The sequence below is a fragment of the Salmo salar genome, chromosome ssa19 (assembly GCF_905237065.1).
Source record: "Salmo salar chromosome ssa19, Ssal_v3.1, whole genome shotgun sequence".
NCBI lineage: Eukaryota > Metazoa > Chordata > Actinopteri > Salmoniformes > Salmonidae > Salmo > Salmo salar.
The window spans coordinates 8,920,142-8,940,976 of record NC_059460.1 but is presented as its reverse complement, the minus strand read 5'-3'; the positions used below and the strand labels follow the sequence as shown (position 1 = coordinate 8,940,976).

General features: G+C 46.2%; 1 protein-coding gene across 8 annotated transcripts in view; it reads left to right on the top strand.

Annotated features, from left to right (window-relative positions):
* relch (RAB11 binding and LisH domain, coiled-coil and HEAT repeat containing) overlaps positions 1-20,835 on the top strand; it is a 57,370-nt gene that overhangs the window by 27,939 nt on the left and 8,596 nt on the right. For 5 of the 8 annotated variants that reach the window (XM_045702068.1, XM_045702065.1, XM_045702062.1 and 2 more), the window contains 12 exons: positions 2,698-2,838; positions 2,962-3,126; positions 3,469-3,616; positions 3,754-3,910; positions 3,996-4,119; positions 4,218-4,266; positions 4,543-4,622; positions 4,799-4,905; positions 5,245-5,344; positions 17,434-17,516; positions 18,769-18,832; positions 19,081-19,219. In XM_045702068.1, coding sequence (XP_045558024.1) covers positions 2,698-2,838; positions 2,962-3,126; positions 3,469-3,616; positions 3,754-3,910; positions 3,996-4,119; positions 4,218-4,266; positions 4,543-4,622; positions 4,799-4,905; positions 5,245-5,344; positions 17,434-17,516; positions 18,769-18,832; positions 19,081-19,219 — 1,357 coding nt within the window. Of the gene's footprint in view, positions 1-2,697; positions 2,839-2,961; positions 3,127-3,468; positions 3,617-3,753; positions 3,911-3,995; positions 4,120-4,217; positions 4,267-4,542; positions 4,623-4,798; positions 4,906-5,244; positions 5,345-17,433; positions 17,517-18,415; positions 18,499-18,768; positions 18,833-19,080; positions 19,220-20,835 lie in introns of all 8 variants that reach the window. The other 3 variants (XM_045702063.1, XM_045702067.1, XM_045702064.1) reach the window with 2 other exon arrangements.

Below are 20,835 nucleotides of genomic sequence, written 5' to 3'. Positions count from 1 at the left end.
TATAAAGGAGCATTTTTATGGTGAAAATAATCTTCCCCCTGTATACAGTTAGGGTCTACACCGGTTGTAAAGCGGATTCATGTGTTTAATTTTAAGAAGTTATTTGGCCACTTGAGTTGTAATACAAACCTTATCAAAACATATAGGACTATGGGTTAGGTTACATGAGGTGTGGGACTATGATTTGAAAAAGTCTCAAAAAAAGGAATCCCCTGTTTCTTGCCTTACTGCACACCAGCTGGCTTCATTCACATGTGATAATACATCGTTCACAAGTGATAGGCTAATATTGTCACTCATCAGACTATTCTTGATTTAATCTTGTCTTTACATGCAGTATCAGTCAAAAGTTTGGACACCTGCTCATTCAAGGATTTTTCTTTATTTGTACTATTTTTTACATTGTAGAATAATAGTGAAGACATCAAAACTACGAAATATCACAAATGGAATCATGTAGTAACCAAAGAAGTGTTAAACAAATCAAAATATATTTTAGATTCTTCAAATTAGCCTTGATGACAGCCTTGATGACAGCTTTGCACACGCTTGGCATTATCTCAACCAGCTTCACCTGGAATGCTTTTCCAACAGTCTTGAAGGAGTTCCCACATATGTTGAGCACTTGTTGGCTGCTTTTCCTTCACTCTGCGGTCCAACTCATCCCAAACCATGTCAATTGGGTTGAGGTCGGGTGATTGTGGATGCCAGGTCATCTGATGCAGCACTCCGTAACTCTCCTTCTTGGTCAAATAGCCCTTATACGGCCTGGAGGTGTGTTGGGTCATTGTCCAGTTGAAAAACAAATGATAGTCCCACTAAGCGCAAACCAGATGGGATGGCATATCGCTGCAGAATGCTGTGGTAGCCATGCTGGTTAAGTGTGCCTTGAATTCTAAATAAATCACAGACAGTGTCACAAGCAAAGCACCCCCACACCATCACACCTCCATGCTTCATGGTGGGAACCACATATGCAGCGATCATCCATTCACTTACTCTGTGTCACACAAAGACATGACGGTTGGAACCAAAAATCTCCAATTTGGACTCATCAGACCAAAGGACAGATTTCCACCAGTCTAATGTCCATTGCTCGTGTTTCTTGGACCAAGCAAGTCTCTTCTTCTTATTTGTGTCCTTTAGTAGTGGTTTCTTTGCAGCAATTCGACCATGAAGGCCTGATTCACGCAGTGGATTTTGAGATGTGTCTGTTACTAGAACTCTGAAGCATTTATTTGGGCTGCAATTTCTGAGGCTAGTAGCTCTAATGAACTTATCCTCTGCAGCAGAGGTAACTCTGGGTCTTCCTTTCCTGTGGCGGTCCTCATAAGAGCCAGTTTCATCGTAGCGCTTGATGTTTTTTGCGACTGCACTTGAAGAAACTTTCAAAGTTCTTGAACTTTTCCTTTGACTGACCTTCATGTCTTAAAGTAATGATGGACTGTCATTTCTCTTTGCTTGTTTGAGCTGTTCTTGCCATAATATGGACTTAAGTCTTTTACCAAATAGGGCTGTCTTCTGTATACCACCCCTACATTGTCACAACACAACTGATTGGCTCAAATGCATTAAGAAGGAAATAAATTACACAAATTAACTTTTAACAAGGCACACCTGTTAATTGAAATGCATTCCAGGTGACTAACTCATGAAGCTGGTTGAGAGAATGCCAAGAGTGTGCAAAGCTGTCATCAAGGCATAGGGTGGCTACTTTGAAGAATCTCAAATATAACACTTTTTTTTTTATTACTACATGATTGATGTCTTCACTTTTATTGTACAATGTAGAAAATAGTCAAAATAAAGAAAAACCGTGGAATGAGTAGGTGTGTCCAAACTTTTGACTGGTACTGTATACACAATAACATGTGTGAAATTACTTTTGATGGCCATTATCATGCACCTGTCTCGGGGCAGGGGTAAAAAATATATTTCATCTATGCACTTAAATAGTGAATGGAGTACACTTTTCCCTTGGTTTATTTTCATGCCAGCCAGGTAGGCTATACTCCTGCTATAAAGCGAAGCAATGTGCTTAATATTAGGAAAGTTGAGAAATAAATATAGTGGGCCTAGCCTATAGAAAGCTGATGGGATCCTCCTCTTTTTATTAGAGGCCATCAATTCTGTTTTCTCACCCAATTGCATAGCCTATAGAAATGTTGCTCAACATGAGCTCATGGGCTCTCATGAAGTGTTTGATTAGATTTTCAATAACATTTGCATTGTTGTCAGAGTGATTTCGAGGGACAATAGAGTGCTGAGTACCAGGCTGTTAGCAAGTTTGGTAGGCTACTAATGACCATCAGCAGCATTCGAGCATGGAGAAGCCTAGTTACGGTACTGTGACCAAACGGTCACGTGGAATATGACTGCGGTCATGACTCGTGACTGCCGGTGTGGTGGTAATACGGTCACCGTAACAGCCCTATGCGAGACTCAGATTTACACTTTATCGCATATAGTCAGACAGTTGCAGATTGGTTATTAGTAATTGCGGGCAGGTGTGGGTGTATAAACAGCTGACCCACACACCAATAATACACACACACACACATAAACACACACCTTTGCATACATACACAAACACCTGTACACACGCCTGCCATCACATCTTATCTGCCTGTAAGAGACTCGGCTACACCTGTGCGTGCGTGCGCGTTCTAATCTGTTTATATGTCTGTGTGTTAACAGAAGGAGATCCGTAGTTCCCTGGTGTTGTCCATGCTGCAGCAGATGCTGGCTGAAGACAAGGCAGACATGGTCAGAGAGGCTGTGGTCAAAAGCCTCGCTATCATCATGGGATACATCGACGACCCTGACAAGTACTCCCAGGTGTGTGCGTGCGTGCGTGCATGCATGTTAGAAAAGGATTTCTGACCGTTCTTGTGTTTTGGTTGTGTTGAATGTGGTCATGTTATACTGACTGTGGTCGTGTTGTGTTCATGTTGCGTTCAGGGTTTCGAGCTGATGTTGCTGTCCCTTGGTGACCCATCCGAGAGGGTGGTCAGTGCTATCCACCAGGTGTTCATCCCAGCATTCGCTGCCTGGACCACAGAGCTGGGAAATCTCCAGACCACTCTCATCCCCTCTCTACTGGCCCGCATAGAGAAACTTCTCAAGGTAGGTAAACCCACAGGACTTTGTTTATTTGGTATATGTAAGAAAAGTTTTGATGTTGACGCTAACATTCTAGAATCTAGATAAAGACGTGAACACTCTAACTGCCCTCTCCCTCCCTCTCTCTCCTTCCCTCTCTCTCTCTCGCTCTCCTTCATCTCCTCCCTCTCTCTCTCTCTCTCTCGCTCTCTCTCCTTCATCTCCTCCCTCTCTCACCTCCCTCCCTCTCTCTCACTCTCTCTCTCCTTCATCTCCTCCCTCTCTCACCTCTCTCTCTCTCCTTCCTTCCCTCTCTCTCACTCCCCTCTCTCTTTCTCTGTCCCCTCCCTTTCTCCTTTTCTCCAGCAGGGAGAACATGGTCTTGATGAACACAAGCTCCACATGTTCCTGTCTGCCCTCCAGTCTCTCATCCCTCCTCTGTTCTCTGTGGTGATCCAGAACGCTCCCTTCACACACAGAGTTAACCTGCAAGGAGACATTCCCCCCATAGAGGGTAGGAAACACACTGACACAATTGGTGACCAGTAACCTTGCTATGTTCTGACTCCAATATTCTCCCATAATCTCTAGTATTTTCCTTCCCTGAACTTTAACCCCAACCTCTGACCTCTGTTTGACCCCCCCCCCCAGTGACGCGGTTCCCTCGTCCGGCGTCTCCTCTGCAGGATATAGCGACTATCGTTGGCAGCCGGGAGACGCTGAGCGCCCTTCTCATCCTGTATGATTACCAGCTAGAACATGAGGGCACCACAGGCTGGGACAGTCTGCTGTGGGTGGTCAACCAACTGTGAGTGGTCTATGCAGTACACACATTGACACACACACACACACAGCCACACACACACTCCTGACTCCCTCTCCTCTCTCCCCAGTCTTCCCCAGCTGATAGACATAGTAGGTCGTATTAACGTAGCCTCCACTACTTGTGTCCATGAGTTCTCACGTTTCTTCTGGAGACTCTGTCGCACATTTGGCAAGATCTTCACTAACACTAAGGTAAGAGCATCTACTGTAGGCCTTTTGCCGGAAGGAATCTGTGCTGTTTTATTCATTTCAATGGTGCAGACTATAGCGGTCTCTCCTCTCTCTTTCAGGTAAAACCGCAGTTCCAAGAGATCCTACGGCTCTCTGAAGAGAATGTGGGTAAGTGGAAGACACACACACACTCAGTGGGATTTGGTGTGTCCCTGTCTCTCTTTCATCCTCCGAATATTAAAACAAGCGTGTGCTCAGATCTCTGCCAAGTGTTTTAGTTTGTTGTTGTGGGAAGTGGGAAGTGTTTGTGTCAGGCCTTGTGTTGCCTGCCAACTATTATCTGTTTTTATAAGCTCACTGAACTGGAAATCAGCTACATGGTCATATGTCAATTTCTCCTTTCTATCTGTCATTGATGAAGTATTTGTATTCTGTTTCTCCTAGATGCTTTAACTGGGAATGGTATTCTGACCAAGGCTACTGTCCCCATTTATGCTACAGGAGTACTGACATGCTACAATCAGGTAAACATGTCTGTCGTTGGGACAGTCACCTGTCTTTCTCATAACTGTTGATACTCAGCATATAATGTTTGTATTAATAATGTATGTATTCATCTATTATATGTGTGTATTTTATATAATGTATGTATTAATAAATTATATAATGTGCGTGTGTGTAATATGTGTGTTTCCTGCAGGATGAGGATCGTAAGCTGCTTGTTGGTTTTCTAGAGGACGTCATGACGACACTGTCTCTCTCACATGCCCCCCTGGACAGCCTCAAAGCCTCCTTTGTAGAGCTGGGGTAACACACACACACACACACACACACACACACACACATTAGTAAGAATGAATGGGCAACAATCGTGTAATAAACTCTTTACTGTTACTTACTTGGATCTCTTTCTCCGTCTCTCTCCACCCCTCTCTTTCCCCCCTCTCTCTCTACAAACCCATCTCTCTCTCTCCCCCTCCATCTCTCTGTCTCTCTACCCCATTTCTCCCCCTCTCTTTCTCTCTCTCTCTCCCCCTCCATCTCTCTCTCTCCACCCCCTTTCTCCCGCTCTTTCTCTCTCTCTCTCTCTCTCTACAACCCCATCTCGCTCTCTCCCCCTCCATCTCTCTCTCTCCTCTCTCTCAGGGCTAACCCAGTGTACCATGAGTTGTTACTGACAGTGCTATGGTATGGAGTGGTCCATACCTCCGCTCTAGTCCGCTGTACCGCCGCACGCATGTTTGAGGTACGACGCCCTGCCACAACACTCCACACACACCTTCACACACACACATTTGCTCACGTAATAACATGTTTTATAGTCTACACCATATAAGAATGACACTGTATTTTGTTTGATGTATGCTGTATCTAAAATGTTTTATTGAAACCTGTTTTTATTGAAACCTGTTTTGTCATGGACTAGAAGTAGTCTTCTTGCTGATTTAATCTTCCAGTTTTAATAGATAAGTATTGTTGGAACATCGACTGGATTGTAAAGGTTTTTGAGTTGTATTATGCAAACAGAACTATACTGGTTTGAAATGCCTCCCTATGTCTTTCCCCTGCAGCAGCCTCTGCTTGTTATTGCCTTCCCTCTCAAGGGCCTGACTCCATTTTAATCCCTAGCCCCTTCCCAGAGCCCCTCACTGTCATAGTGGTATGGACATCCCCCTTCACTGTCATAGTGGTATGGACATCCCCCTTCACTGTCATAGTGGTATAGACATCTCCCTTCACTGTCATAGTGGTATAGACATCTCCCTTCACTGTCATAGTGGTATAGACATCTCCCTTCACTGTCATAGTGGTATGGACATCCCCCTTCACTGTCATAGTGGTATAGACATCTCCCTTCACTGTCATAGTGGTATGGACATCCCCCTTCACTGTCATAGTGGTATAGACATCTCCCTTCACTGTCATAGTGGTATAGACATCTCCCTTCACTGTCATAGTGGTATAGACATCCCCCTTCACTGTCATAGTGGTATAGACATCTCCCTTCACTGTCATAGTGGTATAGACATCCCCCTTCACTGTCATAGTGGTATGGACATCTCCCTCCCCCCTTTACTGTCATAGTGGTATAGACATCCCCCTTCACTGTCATAGTGGTATGGACATCCCCCTTCACTGTCATAGTGGTATAGACATCCCCCTTCACTGTCATAGTGGTATGGACATCTCCCTTCACTGTCATAGTGGTATGGACATCTCCCTCCCCCCTTTACTGTCATAGTGGTATAGACATCCCCCTTCACTGTCATAGTGGTATGGACATCTCCCTTCACTGTCATAGTGGTATAGACATCTCCCTTCACTGTCATAGTGGTATAGACATCTCCCTTCACTGTCATAGTGGTATGGACATCTCCCTTCACTGTCATAGTGGTATAGAAATCTCCCTTCACTGTCATAGTGGTATAGACATCCCCCTTCACTGTCATAGTGGTATAGACATCCCCCTTCACTGTCATAGTGGTATAGACATCTCCCTTCACTGTCATAGTGGTATAGACATCTCCCTTCACTGTCATAGTGGTATAGACATCTCCCTTCACTGTCATAGTGGTATAGACATCTCCCTTCACTGTCATAGTGGTATAGACATCTCCCTTTACTGTCATAGTGGTATAGACATCCCCCTTCACTGTCATAGTGGTATAGACATCTCCCTTCACTGTCATAGTGGTATAGACATCCCCCTTCACTGTCATAGTGGTATAGACATCTCCCTTCACTGTCATAGTGGTATAGACATCTCCCTTCACTGTCATAGTGGTATAGACATCTCCCTTCACTGTCATAGTGGTATACACATCTCTCTTCACTGTCATAGTGGTATAGACATACCCTTTCACTGTCATAGTGGTGTAGACATCTCCCTTCACTGTCATAGTGGTATAGACATCTCCCTTCACTGTCATAGTGGTATAGACATCTCCCTTCACTTTCATAGTGGTATAGACATCCCCCTTCACTGTCATAGTGGTATAGACATCTCCCTTCACTGTCATAGTGGTATAGACATCTCCCTTCACTGTCATAGTGGTATAGACATCTCCCTTCACTGTCATAGTGGTATAGACATCTCCCTTCACTGTCATAGTGGTATGGACATCTCCCTTCACTGTCATAGTGGTATGGACATCTCCCTTCACTGTCATAGTGGTATGGACATCTCCCTCCCCCCTTTACTGTCATAGTGGGATGGACATCCCCCCTTCACTGTCATAGTGGTATGGACATCTCCCTTCACTGTCATAGTGGTATAGACATCTCCCTTCACTGTCATAGTGGTATAGACATCTCCCTTCACTGTCATAGTGGTATGGACATCTCCCTTCACTGTCATAGTGGTATAGAAATCTCCCTTCACTGTCATAGTGGTATAGACATCCCCCTTCACTGTCATAGTGGTATAGACATCCCCCTTCACTGTCATAGTGGTATAGACATCTCCCTTCACTGTCATAGTGGTATAGACATCTCCCTTCACTGTCATAGTGGTATAGACATCTCCCTTCACTGTCATAGTGGTATAGACATCTCCCTTCACTGTCATAGTGGTATACACATCTCTCTTCACTGTCATAGTGGTGTAGACATACCCTTTCACTGTCATAGTGGTGTAGACATCTCCCTTCACTGTCATAGTGGTATAGACATCTCCCTTCACTGTCATAGTGGTATAGACATCTCCCTTCACTTTCATAGTGGTATAGACATCTCCCTTCACTGTCATAGTGGTATAGACATCTCTCTTCACTGTCATAGTGGTGTAGACATCCCCCTTCACTGTCATAGTGGAATGGACATCCCCCTTCACTGTCATAGTGGAATGGACATCCCCCTTTACTGTCATAGTGGGATGGACATCCCCCTTTACTGTCATAGTGGGATGGACATCCCCCTTTACTGTCATAGTGGTATGGACATCCCCCTTTACTGTCATAGTGGTATGGACATCCCCCTTTACTGTCATAGTGGGATGGACATCCCCCTTTACTGTCATAGTGGGATGGACATCCCCCTTTACTGTCATAGTGGTATGGACATCTCCCTTCACTGTCATAGTGGTATGGACATCTCCCTTCACTGTCATAGTGGTATGGACATCTCCCTCCCCCCTTTACTGTCATAGTGGTATAGACATCCCCCTTCACTGTCATAGTGGTATGGACATCTCCCTTCACTGTCATAGTGGTATAGACATCTCCCTTCACTGTCATAGTGGTATAGACATCTCCCTTCACTGTCATAGTGGTATGGACATCTCCCTTCACTGTCATAGTGGTATAGACATCTCCCTTCACTGTCATAGTGGTATAGACATCCCCCTTCACTGTCATAGTGGTATGGACATCCCCCTTCACTGTCATAGTGGTATAGACATCTCCCTTCACTGTCATAGTGGTATAGACATCTCCCTTCACTGTCATAGTGGTATAGACATCTCCCTTCACTGTCATAGTGGTATAGACATCTCCCTTCACTGTCATAGTGGTATAGACATCTCCCTTCACTGTCATAGTGGTATAGACATCCCCCTTCACTGTCATAGTGGTATAGACATCTCCCTTCACTGTCATAGTGGTATGGACATCCCCCTTCACTGTCATAGTGGTATGGACATCTCCCTTCACTGTCATAGTGGTATAGACATCTCCCTTCACTGTCATAGTGGTATAGACATCTCCCTTCACTGTCATAGTGGTATACACATCTCTCTTCACTGTCATAGTGGTATAGACATCCCCTTTCACTGTCATAGTGGTGTAGACATCTCCCTTCACTGTCATAGTGGTATAGACATCTCCCTTCACTGTCATAGTGGTATAGACATCTCCCTTCACTTTCATAGTGGTATAGACATCCCCCTTCACTGTCATAGTGGTATAGACATCTCCCTTCACTGTCATAGTGGTATAGACATCTCCCTTCACTGTCATAGTGGTATAGACATCTCCCTTCACTGTCATAGTGGTATAGACATCTCCCTTCACTGTCATAGTGGTATGGACATCTCCCTTCACTGTCATAGTGGTATGGACATCTCCCTTCACTGTCATAGTGGTATGGACATCTCCCTCCCCCCTTTACTGTCATAGTGGTATAGACATCCCCCTTCACTGTCATAGTGGTATGGACATCTCCCTTCACTGTCATAGTGGTATAGACATCTCCCTTCACTGTCATAGTGGTATAGACATCTCCCTTCACTGTCATAGTGGTATGGACATCTCCCTTCACTGTCATAGTGGTATAGAAATCTCCCTTCACTGTCATAGTGGTATAGACATCCCCCTTCACTGTCATAGTGGTATAGACATCCCCCTTCACTGTCATAGTGGTATAGACATCTCCCTTCACTGTCATAGTGGTATAGACATCTCCCTTCACTGTCATAGTGGTATAGACATCTCCCTTCACTGTCATAGTGGTATAGACATCTCCCTTCACTGTCATAGTGGTATACACATCTCTCTTCACTGTCATAGTGGTGTAGACATACCCTTTCACTGTCATAGTGGTGTAGACATCTCCCTTCACTGTCATAGTGGTATAGACATCTCCCTTCACTGTCATAGTGGTATAGACATCTCCCTTCACTGTCATAGTGGTATAGACATCTCCCTTCACTGTCATAGTGGTATAGACATCTCTCTTCACTGTCATAGTGGTGTAGACATCTCCCTTCACTGTCATAGTGGTATAGACATCCCCCTTCACTGTCATAGTGGTATGGACATCCCCCTTCACTGTCATAGTGGAATGGACATCCCCCTTTACTGTCATAGTGGGATGGACATCCCCCTTTACTGTCATAGTGGGATGGACATCCCCCTTTACTGTCATAGTGGTATGGACATCCCCCTTTACTGTCATAGTGGGATGGACATCCCCCTTTACTGTCATAGTGGGATGGACATCCCCCTTTACTGTCATAGTGGGATGGACATCCCCCTTTACTGTCATAGTGGGATGGACATCTCCCTTCACTGTCATAGTGGTATGGACATCCCCCTTCACTGTCATAGTGGTATGGACATCCCCCTTTACTGTCATAGTGGGATGGACATCCCCCCTTCACTGTCATAGTGGGATGGACATCCCCCTTCACTGTCATAGTGGGATGGACATCTCCCTTCACTGTCATAGTGGTATAGACATCTCCCTTCACTGTCATAGTGGTATAGACATCTCCCTTCACTGTCATAGTGGTATAGACATCTCCCTTCACTGTCATAGTGGTATGGACATCTCCCTTCACTGTCATAGTGGTATGGACATCCCCCTTCACTGTCATAGTGGTATGGACATCCCCCTTCACTGTCATAGTGGGATGGACATCCCCCTTCACTGTCATAGTGGTATGGACATCCCCCTTTACTGTCATAGTGGGATGGACATCCCCCCTTCACTGTCATAGTGGGATGGACATCCCCCTTCACTGTCATAGTGGGATGGACATCTCCCTTCACTGTCATAGTGGGATGGACATCCCCCTTCACTGTCATAGTGGTATGGACATCCCCCTTCACTGTCATAGTGGTATGGACATCTCCCTCCCCCCTTCGCTGTCATAGTGGGATGGACATCCCCCCTTCACTGTCATAGTGGGATGGACATCCCCCTTTACTGTCATAGTGATATGGACTTCCCCTTTACTGTCATAGTGGTATGGACATCCCCCTTTACTGTCATAGTGGGATGGACATCCCCCCTTCACTGTCATAGTGGTATGGACATCCCCCTTCACTGTCATAGTGGTATGGACATCCCCCTTCACTGTCATAGTGGTATGGACATCCCCCCTTCACTGTCATAGTGGTATGGACATCCCCCTTCACTGTCATAGTGGTATGGACATCCCCCTTCACTGTCATAGTGGTATGGACATCCCCCTTCACTGTCATAGTGGTATAGACATCCCCCTTCACTGTCATAGTGGTACGGACATCTCCCTCCCCCCTTTACTGTCATAGTGGTATGGACATCTCCCTTCACTGTCATAGTGGTATAGACATCTCCCTTCACTGTCATAGTGGTATAGACATCCCCCTTCACTGTCATAGTGGTATGGACATCCCCCTTCACTGTCATAGTGGTATAGACATCTCCCTTCACTGTCATAGTGGTATAGACATCTCCCTTCACTGTCATAGTGGTATAGACATCCCCCTTCACTGTCATAGTGGTATGGACATCCCCCTTCACTGTCATAGTGGTATAGACATCCCCCTTTACTGTCATAGTGGTATAGACATCTCCCTTCACTGTCATAGTGGTATAGACATCTCCCTTCACTGTCATAGTGGTATAGACATCCCCCTTCACTGTCATAGTGGTATGGACATCTCCCTCCCCCCTTCACTGTCATAGTGGTATAGACATCTCCCTTCACTGTCATAGTGGTATAGACATCTCCCTTCACTGTCATAGTGGTATAGACATCTCCCTTCACTGTCATAGTGGTATAGACATCTCCCTTCACTGTCATAGTGGTATAGACATCTCCCTTCACTGTCATAGTGGTATAGACATCTCCCTTCACTGTCATAGTGGTATAGACATCTCCCTTCACTGTCATAGTGGTATAGACATCTCCCTTCACTGTCATAGTGGTATAGACATCTCTCTTCACTGTCATAGTGGTGTAGACATCCCCCTTCACTGTCATAGTGGTGTAGACATCTCCCTTCACTGTCATAGTGGTATAGACATCTCCCTTCACTGTCATAGTGGTATAGACATCTCCCTTCACTGTCATAGTGGTATAGACATCTCCCTTCACTGTCATAGTGGTATAGACATCCCCCTTTACTGTCATAGTGGTATAGACATCTCTCTTCACTGTCATAGTGGTATAGACATCCCCCTTCACTGTCATAGTGGAATGGACATCCCCCTTTACTGTCATAGTGGGATGGACATCCCCCTTTACTGTCATAGTGGGATGGACATCCCCCTTTACTGTCATAGTGGGATGGACATCCCCCCTTCACTGTCAAAGTGGGATGGACATCCCCCTTTACTGTCATAGTGATATGGACATCCCCTTTACTGTCATAGTGGTATAGACATCTCCCTTCACTGTCATAGTGGTATAGACATCCCCCTTCACTGTCATAGTGGTATGGACATCCCCCTTCACTGTCATAGTGGTATGGACATCCCCCTTCACTGTCATAGTGGTATGGACATCTCCCTTCACTGTCATAGTGGTATGGACATCCCCCTTCACTGTCATAGTGGTATGGACATCCCCCTTTACTGTCATAGTGGGATGGACATCCCCCCTTCACTGTCATAGTGGGATGGACATCCCCCTTCACTGTCATAGTGGGATGGACATCTCCCTTCACTGTCATAGTGGGATGGACATCTCCCTTCACTGTCATAGTGGTATAGACATCCCCCTTCACTGTCATAGTGGTATGGACATCCCCCTTCACTGTCATAGTGGTATGGACATCTCCCTCCCCCCTTCGCTGTCATAGTGGGATGGACATCCCCCCTTCACTGTCATAGTGGGATGGACATCTCCCCTTCACTGTCATAGTGGTATGGACATCCCCCTTCACTGTCATAGTGGGATGGACATCCCCCTTCACTGTCATAGTGGTATGGACATCCCCCCTTCACTGTCATAGTGGGATGGACATCTCCCTTCACTGTCATAGTGGGATGGACATCTCCCTTCACTGTCATAGTGGTATGGACATCCCCCTTCACTGTCATAGTGGTATGGACATCCCCCTTCACTGTCATAGTGGTATGGACATCTCCCTCCCCCCTTCGCTGTCATAGTGGTATGGACATCCCCCTTCACTGTCATAGTGGTATGGACATCCCCCTTTACTGTCATAGTGGGATGGACATCCCCCTTTACTGTCATAGTGATATGGACATCCCCTTTACTGTCATAGTGGTATGGACATCCCCCTTCACTGTCATAGTGGTATGGACATCCCCCTTCACTGTCATAGTGGTATGGACATCCCCCTTCACTGTCATAGTGGTATGGACATCCCCCTTCACTGTCATAGTGGTATGGACATCCCCCTTCACTGTCATAGTGGTATGGACATCCCCCCTTCACTGTCATAGTGGTATGGACATCCCCCTTCACTGTCATAGTGGTATAGACATCCCCCTTCACTGTCATAGTGGTACGGATATCTCCCTCCCCCCTTTACTGTCATAGTGGTATGGACATCTCTCTTCACTGTCATAGTGGTATGGACATCCCCCTTCACTGTCATAGTGGTATGGACATCCCCCTTTACTGTCATAGTGGTATAGACATCTCCCTTCACTGTCATAGTGGTATAGACATCTCCCTTCACTGTCATAGTGGTATAGACATCCCCCTTCACTGTCATAGTGGTATGGACATCCCCCTTCACTGTCATAGTGGTATAGACATCTCCCTTCACTGTCATAGTGGTATAGACATCTCCCTTCACTGTCATAGTGGTATAGACATCCCCCTTCACTGTCATAGTGGTATGGACATCCCCCTTCACTGTCATAGTGGTATGGACATCTCCCTTCACTGTCATAGTGGTATAGACATCTCCCTTCACTGTCATAGTGGTATAGACATCCCCCTTCACTGTCATAGTGGTGTAGACATCTCCCTTCACTGTCATAGGGGTATAGACATCCCCCTTCACTGTCATAGTGGTATGGACATCCCCCTTCACTGTCATAGTGGTATGGACATCTCCCTCCCCCCTTCGCTGTCATAGTGGGATGGACATCCCCCCTTCACTGTCATAGTGGGATGGACATCCCCCTTTACTGTCATAGTGATATGGACTTCCCCTTTACTGTCATAGTGGTATGGACATCCCCCTTAACTGTCATAGTGGTATAGACATCTCCCCTTCACTGTCATAGTGGTATGGACATCCCCCTTCACTGTCATAGTGGTATGGACATACCCCTTCACTGTCATAGTGGTATGGACATCCCCCTTCACTGTCATAGTGGTATGGACATCCCCCTTCACTGTCATTGTGGTATAGACATCCCCCTTCACTGTCATAGTGGTACGGACATCTCCCTCCCCCCTTCACTGTCATAGTGGTGTAGACATCTCTCTTCACTGTCATAGGGGGATAGACATCCCCCTTCACTGTCATAGTGGTATAGACATCTCTCTTCACTGTCATAGTGGTGTAGACATCTCCCTTCACTGTCATAGTGGTATGGACATCTCCCTTCACTGTCATAGTGGTATGGACATCTCCCTCCCCCCTTTACTGTCATAGTGGTATAGACATCTCCCTTCACTGTCATAGTGGTATGGACATCTCCCTTCACTGTCATAGTGGTATAGACATCTCCCTTCACTGTCATAGTGGTATAGACATCTCCCTTCACTGTCATAGGGGTATAGACATCTCCCTTCACTGTCATAGTGGGATGGACATCCCCCTTCACTGTCATAGTGGTATGGACATCTCCCTTCACTGTCATAGTGGTATGGACATCCCCCTTCACTGTCATAGTGGTATAGACATCTCCCTTCACTGTCATAGTGGTATAGACATCTCCCTTCACTGTCATAGTTGTATAGACATCTCCCTTCACTGTCATAGTGGTATGGACATCTCCCTTCACTGTCATAGTGGTATGGACATCTCCCTTCACTGTCATAGTGGTGTAGACATCTCCCTTCACTGTCATAGTGGTATAGACATCCCCCTTCACTGTCATAGTGGTATGGACTTCCCCCTTCACTGTCATAGTTGTATAGACATCTCCCTTTCCTTTCATAGTGGTATGGACATCTCCCTTCACTGTCATAGTGGTATAGACATCTCCCTTCACTGTCATAGTGGTATAGACATCTCCCTTCACTGTCATAGTTGTATAGACATCTCCCTTCACTGTCATAGTGGGATGGACATCTCCCTTCACTGTCATAGGGGTATGGACATCTCCCTTCACTGTCATAGTGGTATAGACATCCCCCTTCACTGTCATAGTGGTATGGACATCCCCCTTCACTGTCATAGTGGTATGGACATCTCCCTCCCCCCTTCGCTGTCATAGTGGGATGGACATCCCCCTTTACTGTCATAGTGATATGGACATCCCCTTTACTGTCATAGTGGTATGGACATCCCCCTTCACTGTCATAGTGGTATAGACATCCCCCTTCACTGTCATAGTGGTATAGACATCCCCCTTCACTGTCATAGTGGTATGGACATCTCCCTCCCCCCTTCACTGTCATAGTGGTATGGACATCTCCCTTCACTGTCATAGTGGTATGGACATCTCTCTTCACTGTCATAGTGGTATAGACATCTCTCTTCACTGTCATAGTGGTATAGACATCTCCCTTCACTATCATAGTGGTATGGACATCCCCCTTTACTGTCATAGTGGTATAGACATCCCCCTTCACTGTCATAGTGGTATAGACATCTCCCTTCACTGTCATAGTGGTGTAGACATCTCCCTTCACTGTCATAGGGGTATAGACATCTCCCTTCACTGTCATAGTGGTATTGACATCTCCCTTCACTGTCATAGTGGTGTAGACATCTCCTTTCACTGTCATAGTGGTATTGAAATCTCCCTTCACTGTCATAGTGGTATGGACATCTCCCTTCACTGTCATAGTGGTATAGACATCTCCCTTCACTGTCATAGTGGTATAGACATCTCCCTTCACTGTCATAGTGGTATAGACATCCCCCTTCACTGTCATAGTGGTATGGACATCCCCCTTCACTGTCATAGGGGTATAGACAACCCCCTTCACTGTCATAGTGGTATAGACATCTCCCTTCACTGTCATAGTGGTATAGACATTCCCCTTCACTGTCATAGTGGTATAGACATCCCCCTTCACTGTCATAGTGGTATAGACATCTCCCTTCACTGTCATAGTGGTATAGACAACCCCCTTCACTGTCATAGTGGTATAGACATCTCCCTTCACTGTCATAGTGGTATAGACATCTCCCTTCACTGTCATAGTGGTATAGACATCTCCCTTCACTGTCATAGTGGTATAGACATCTCCCTTCACTGTCATAGTGGTATAGACATCTCCCTTCACTGTCATAGTGGTATAGACATCCCCCTTCACTGTCATAGTGGTGTAGACATCTCCCTTCACTGTCATAGTGGTATGGACATCTCCCTCCCCCCTTTACTGTCATAGTGGTATGGACATCCCCCTTCACTGTCATAGTGGTATGGACATCTCCCTTCACTGTCATAGTGGTATAGACATCTCCCTTCACTGTCATAGTGGTATAGACATCTCCCTTCACTGTCATAGTGGTATAGACATCTCCCTTCACTGTCATAGTGGTATGGACATCTCCCTCCCCCCTTTACTGTCATACTGGTATGGACATCTCTCTTCACTGTCATAGTGGTATAGACATCTCCCTTCACTGTCATAGTGGTATGGACATCTCCCTTCACTGTCATAGGGGTATAGACATCTCCCTTCACTGTCATAGTGGTATAGACATCTCCCTTCACTGTCATAGTGGTATGGACATCTCCCTTCACTGTCATAGTGGTATAGACATCCCCCTTCACTGTCATAGTGGTATAGACATCCCCCTTCACTGTCATATTGGTATAGACATCTCCCTTTACTGTCATAGTGGTATAGACATCCCCCTTTACTGTCATAGTGGTATAGACATCTCCCTTCACTGTCATAGTGGTATAGACATCTCCCTTCACTGTCATAGTGGTATAGACATCTCTCTTCACTGTCATAGTGGTATAGACATCTCCCTTCACTGTCATAGTGGTATAGACATCTCCCTTCACTGTCATAGCGGTATGGACATCTCCCTTCACTGTCATAGTGGTATAGACACATAACCCCCCTATCACCATCTCATAGTGGTATATCCCTCCCCACCATTCTCTGCAGGCTCGGCAGAAGTTGCCCCTAACCACAGATCTAGGATCTGATCCCTCTGCCCCCAGTTCTAACCATGACTATTAGGGCATGAACAAAAATCTGACTCTGGACCACTGGTTAGGGGGAACTTCTACCAACTCTGTTCAGCAGCTCAGTTTGCTTGGCTTCTCACTTATTGTTTGTTTTTCTTTTTTGCTTGTTTACGTGTGTTTACGTGCGGGCTTGCGCGTGCGTGACATGCGTACCTACCTTGGCGCTGCTGCTACTTCTTGTCGTTTGTATATCACTTTCTTTCTTTCTTTTTGTTTTCCTTTTTCCCTCTCCTCCCTCTCTCGGCGTGTTGCCATGACACTGCTGGCTCTGTCCATCACCCGCCCCTGGGCTGTGACATCACGGCTGTGTTGTCCAATCAGCTGCTGGTGAAGGGGGTGAATGAGACGCTGGTGGCTCAGAGGGTGGTGCCTGCTCTCATCACGCTCTCCAGCGACCCTGAGATGTAAGTGTCTCCTGCTGCCTTGTCTGGCCACCTCGACCCCTCCTCCAACCTCGCAGGAAGACCCCTACCCTCTTTGATGAGGATATATTGAATAACACCAGATCTTTCAGGACTGTAGTTGGTATGGAAACATACAACCATTGTTAAAGGAGTCAATGGTTTGACTTAGGAATTTTTTCCTCAAAACTCAGGGACAATGAGACTTTGCAAAATCAATTCCAAAGTAGGTGCTTTCTCTAAACTGTGTGTCTTTAGGGTAGTTGCCCTGTCTGTGCTCCTAGATAGTTCAAGGTCTCTCTGACTCTGGGTAAAAGTCTTCTTTGGGCTTTCTTCCTGTAGAGGTTGAGGTGCGGTCGACCGTGTGCGGTTCTGTGTTTACTGTCACTAACACCAGGCATCATCAGTGTGCGACACTAACCCACACTCCGGTAGTCCCTATATAACCATGCTTGAAAGGACAGCAGTATGATGCTTTCTAAACACTACCTTAAACCCTTACCTCTAACCTTAATCGTAACCTAGTCCTCAATTAAGACAAAATATGTAATGTACTTGATGATCAGTTCTGACAATATAGGTCATTTTGTCCTTTCTGGCATGATCTACCCAATCATGTTCATCGCATCATCAGTCTGCTACACTACCCCAACTCGCGCTCTGACTGGCTGCATGTGGAGAACATCCCAGCATGCTCAGCTGTAATGCATTACCCATCCTTCTCCTCACCCCCTTTTTAGCAGACCCCCCCTCAACCCTCAGGTCCTGGACGATTGTCTTCACCCGTACCTCTCTCTTCCTCCCTCCCTCCCTCCCTCCCTCCCTCCCTCCCTCCCTCCCTCCCTCCCTCCCTCCCTCCCTCCTAACCTGTTCCTCTCTCCCTCCCTCCTAACCGTTTCCAGTTGATTCTGCGAGGCATGTCAGAAGCTTTAATAGACCGTCGGGTGGCCCCGGCTCTTATAACACTGTGCAGTGGCCCTGAATTGTGAGTCAACGAAGACGAGACGTTTTCTCTCCTCTCCTCCTCTCTCTATCCCTCCTTCCTCTGCATCCTCCTGGTTCTATTTAGTGTATTATTTAAATCCATACGGACACTGGAATGATCTAACATCACCATTAACCTTGGCATTAACATACATGATCCACACTGATGATTGGTTGGTGTTGGTCTGTTTTATATTGTCTTCTGAGTTGCATATTGTAGTTTTAGTAAAGCAGAGACCTGGCTCTATTCTAACTCCTGTCTGGCTTATAGTTCAGTTAGGATATCTACTATCCCTGCCTTTGGTACCATCATGGAGACGGTCACGCAGAAAGAGGTATGGACATGCTGATTTTCATATATGCACATACTACACTCATGCGTTAAACAAGTCTGGGTTATATGTTTGAGCACAGGTGTGTTTTGTATTGTGTCTGTGTGTATTAGGGGGAGTATCCATGTTGGCATGCGTGTTTGCGTACATGCATGTATTAGTGTGTGTGTGTGTGTGTGTGTGTGTGTGTGTGTGTGTGTGTGTGTGTGTGTGTGTGTGTGTGTGTGCATTAATGCGTGTGTGTGTCCCAGCTGTTGGAGCGTGTGAAGATGCAGCTAGCATCGTTCCTGGAGGACCCACAGTACCAGGACCAACACTCTCTACACATGGAGATCATCAGGACCTTTGGCCGAGTCGGACCCAACGCTGAGCCACGCTTCAGAGACGAGTGTCAGTACTACTGATAATACACACACACTACGCTGAGCCACGCTTCAGAGACGAGTGTCAGTACTACTGATAATACACACACACTACGCTGAGCCACGCTTCAGAGACGAGTGTCAGTACTACTGATAATACACACACACTACGCTGAACCACGCTTCAGAGACGAGTGTCAGTACTACTGATAATACACACACACACTACGCTGAACCACGCTTCAGAGACGAGTGTCAGTACTACTGATAATACACACACACTACGCTGAACCACGCTTCACAGACGAGTGTCAGTACTACTGATAATACACACACACACTACGCTGAGCCACGCTTCAGAGACGAGTGTCAGTACTACTGATAATACACACACACTACGCTGAACCACGCTTCAGAGACGAGTGTCAGTACTACTGATAATACACACACACTACGCTGAGCCACGCTTCAGAGACGAGTGTCAGTACTACTGATAATACACACACACTACGCTGAGCCACGCTTCAGAGACGAGTGTCAGTACTACTGATAATACACTACGCTGAGCCACGCTTCAGAGACGAGTGTCAGTACTACTGATAATACACACACACACAACGCTGAGCCACGCTTCAGAGACGAGTGTCAGTACTACTGATAATACACACACACACTACGCTGAGCCACGCTTCAGAGACGAGTGTCAGTACTACTGATAATACACACACACTACGCTGAGCCACGCTTCAGAGACGAGTGTCAGTACTACTGATAATACACACACACACTACGCTGAGCCACGCTTCAGAGACGAGTGTCAGTACTACTGATAATACACACACACTACGCTGAGCCACGCTTCAGAGACGAGTGTCAGTACTACTGATAATACACACACACACTACGCTGAGCCACGCTTCAGAGACGAGTGTCAGTACTACTGATAATACACACACACTACGCTGAACCACGCTTCAGAGACGAGTGTCAGTACTACTGATAATACACACACACTACGCTGAACCACGCTTCAGAGACGAGTGTCAGTACTACTGATAATACACACACACTACGCTGAGCCACGCTTCAGAGACGAGTGTCAGTACTACTGATAATACACACACACACTACGCTGAGCCACGCTTCAGAGACGAGTGTCAGTACTACTGATAATACACACACACACTACGCTGAACCACGCTTCAGAGACGAGTGTCAGTACTACTGATAATACACACACACTACGCTGAGCCACGCTTCAGAGACGAGTGTCAGTACTACTGATAATACACACACACACTACGCTGAACCACACTTCACAGACGAGTGTCAGTACTACTGATAATACACACACACACTACGCTGAACCACACTTCACAGACGAGTGTCAGTACTACTGATAATACACACACACTACGCTGAACCACACTTCACAGACGAGTGTCAGTACTACTGATAATACACACACACACTACGCTGAGCCACGCTTCAGAGACGAGTGTCAGTACTACTGATAATACACACACACTACGCTGAACCACGCTTCAGAGACGAGTGTCAGTACTACTGATAATACACACACACTACGCTGAGCCACGCTTCAGAGACGAGTGTCAGTACTACTGATAATACACACACACACTA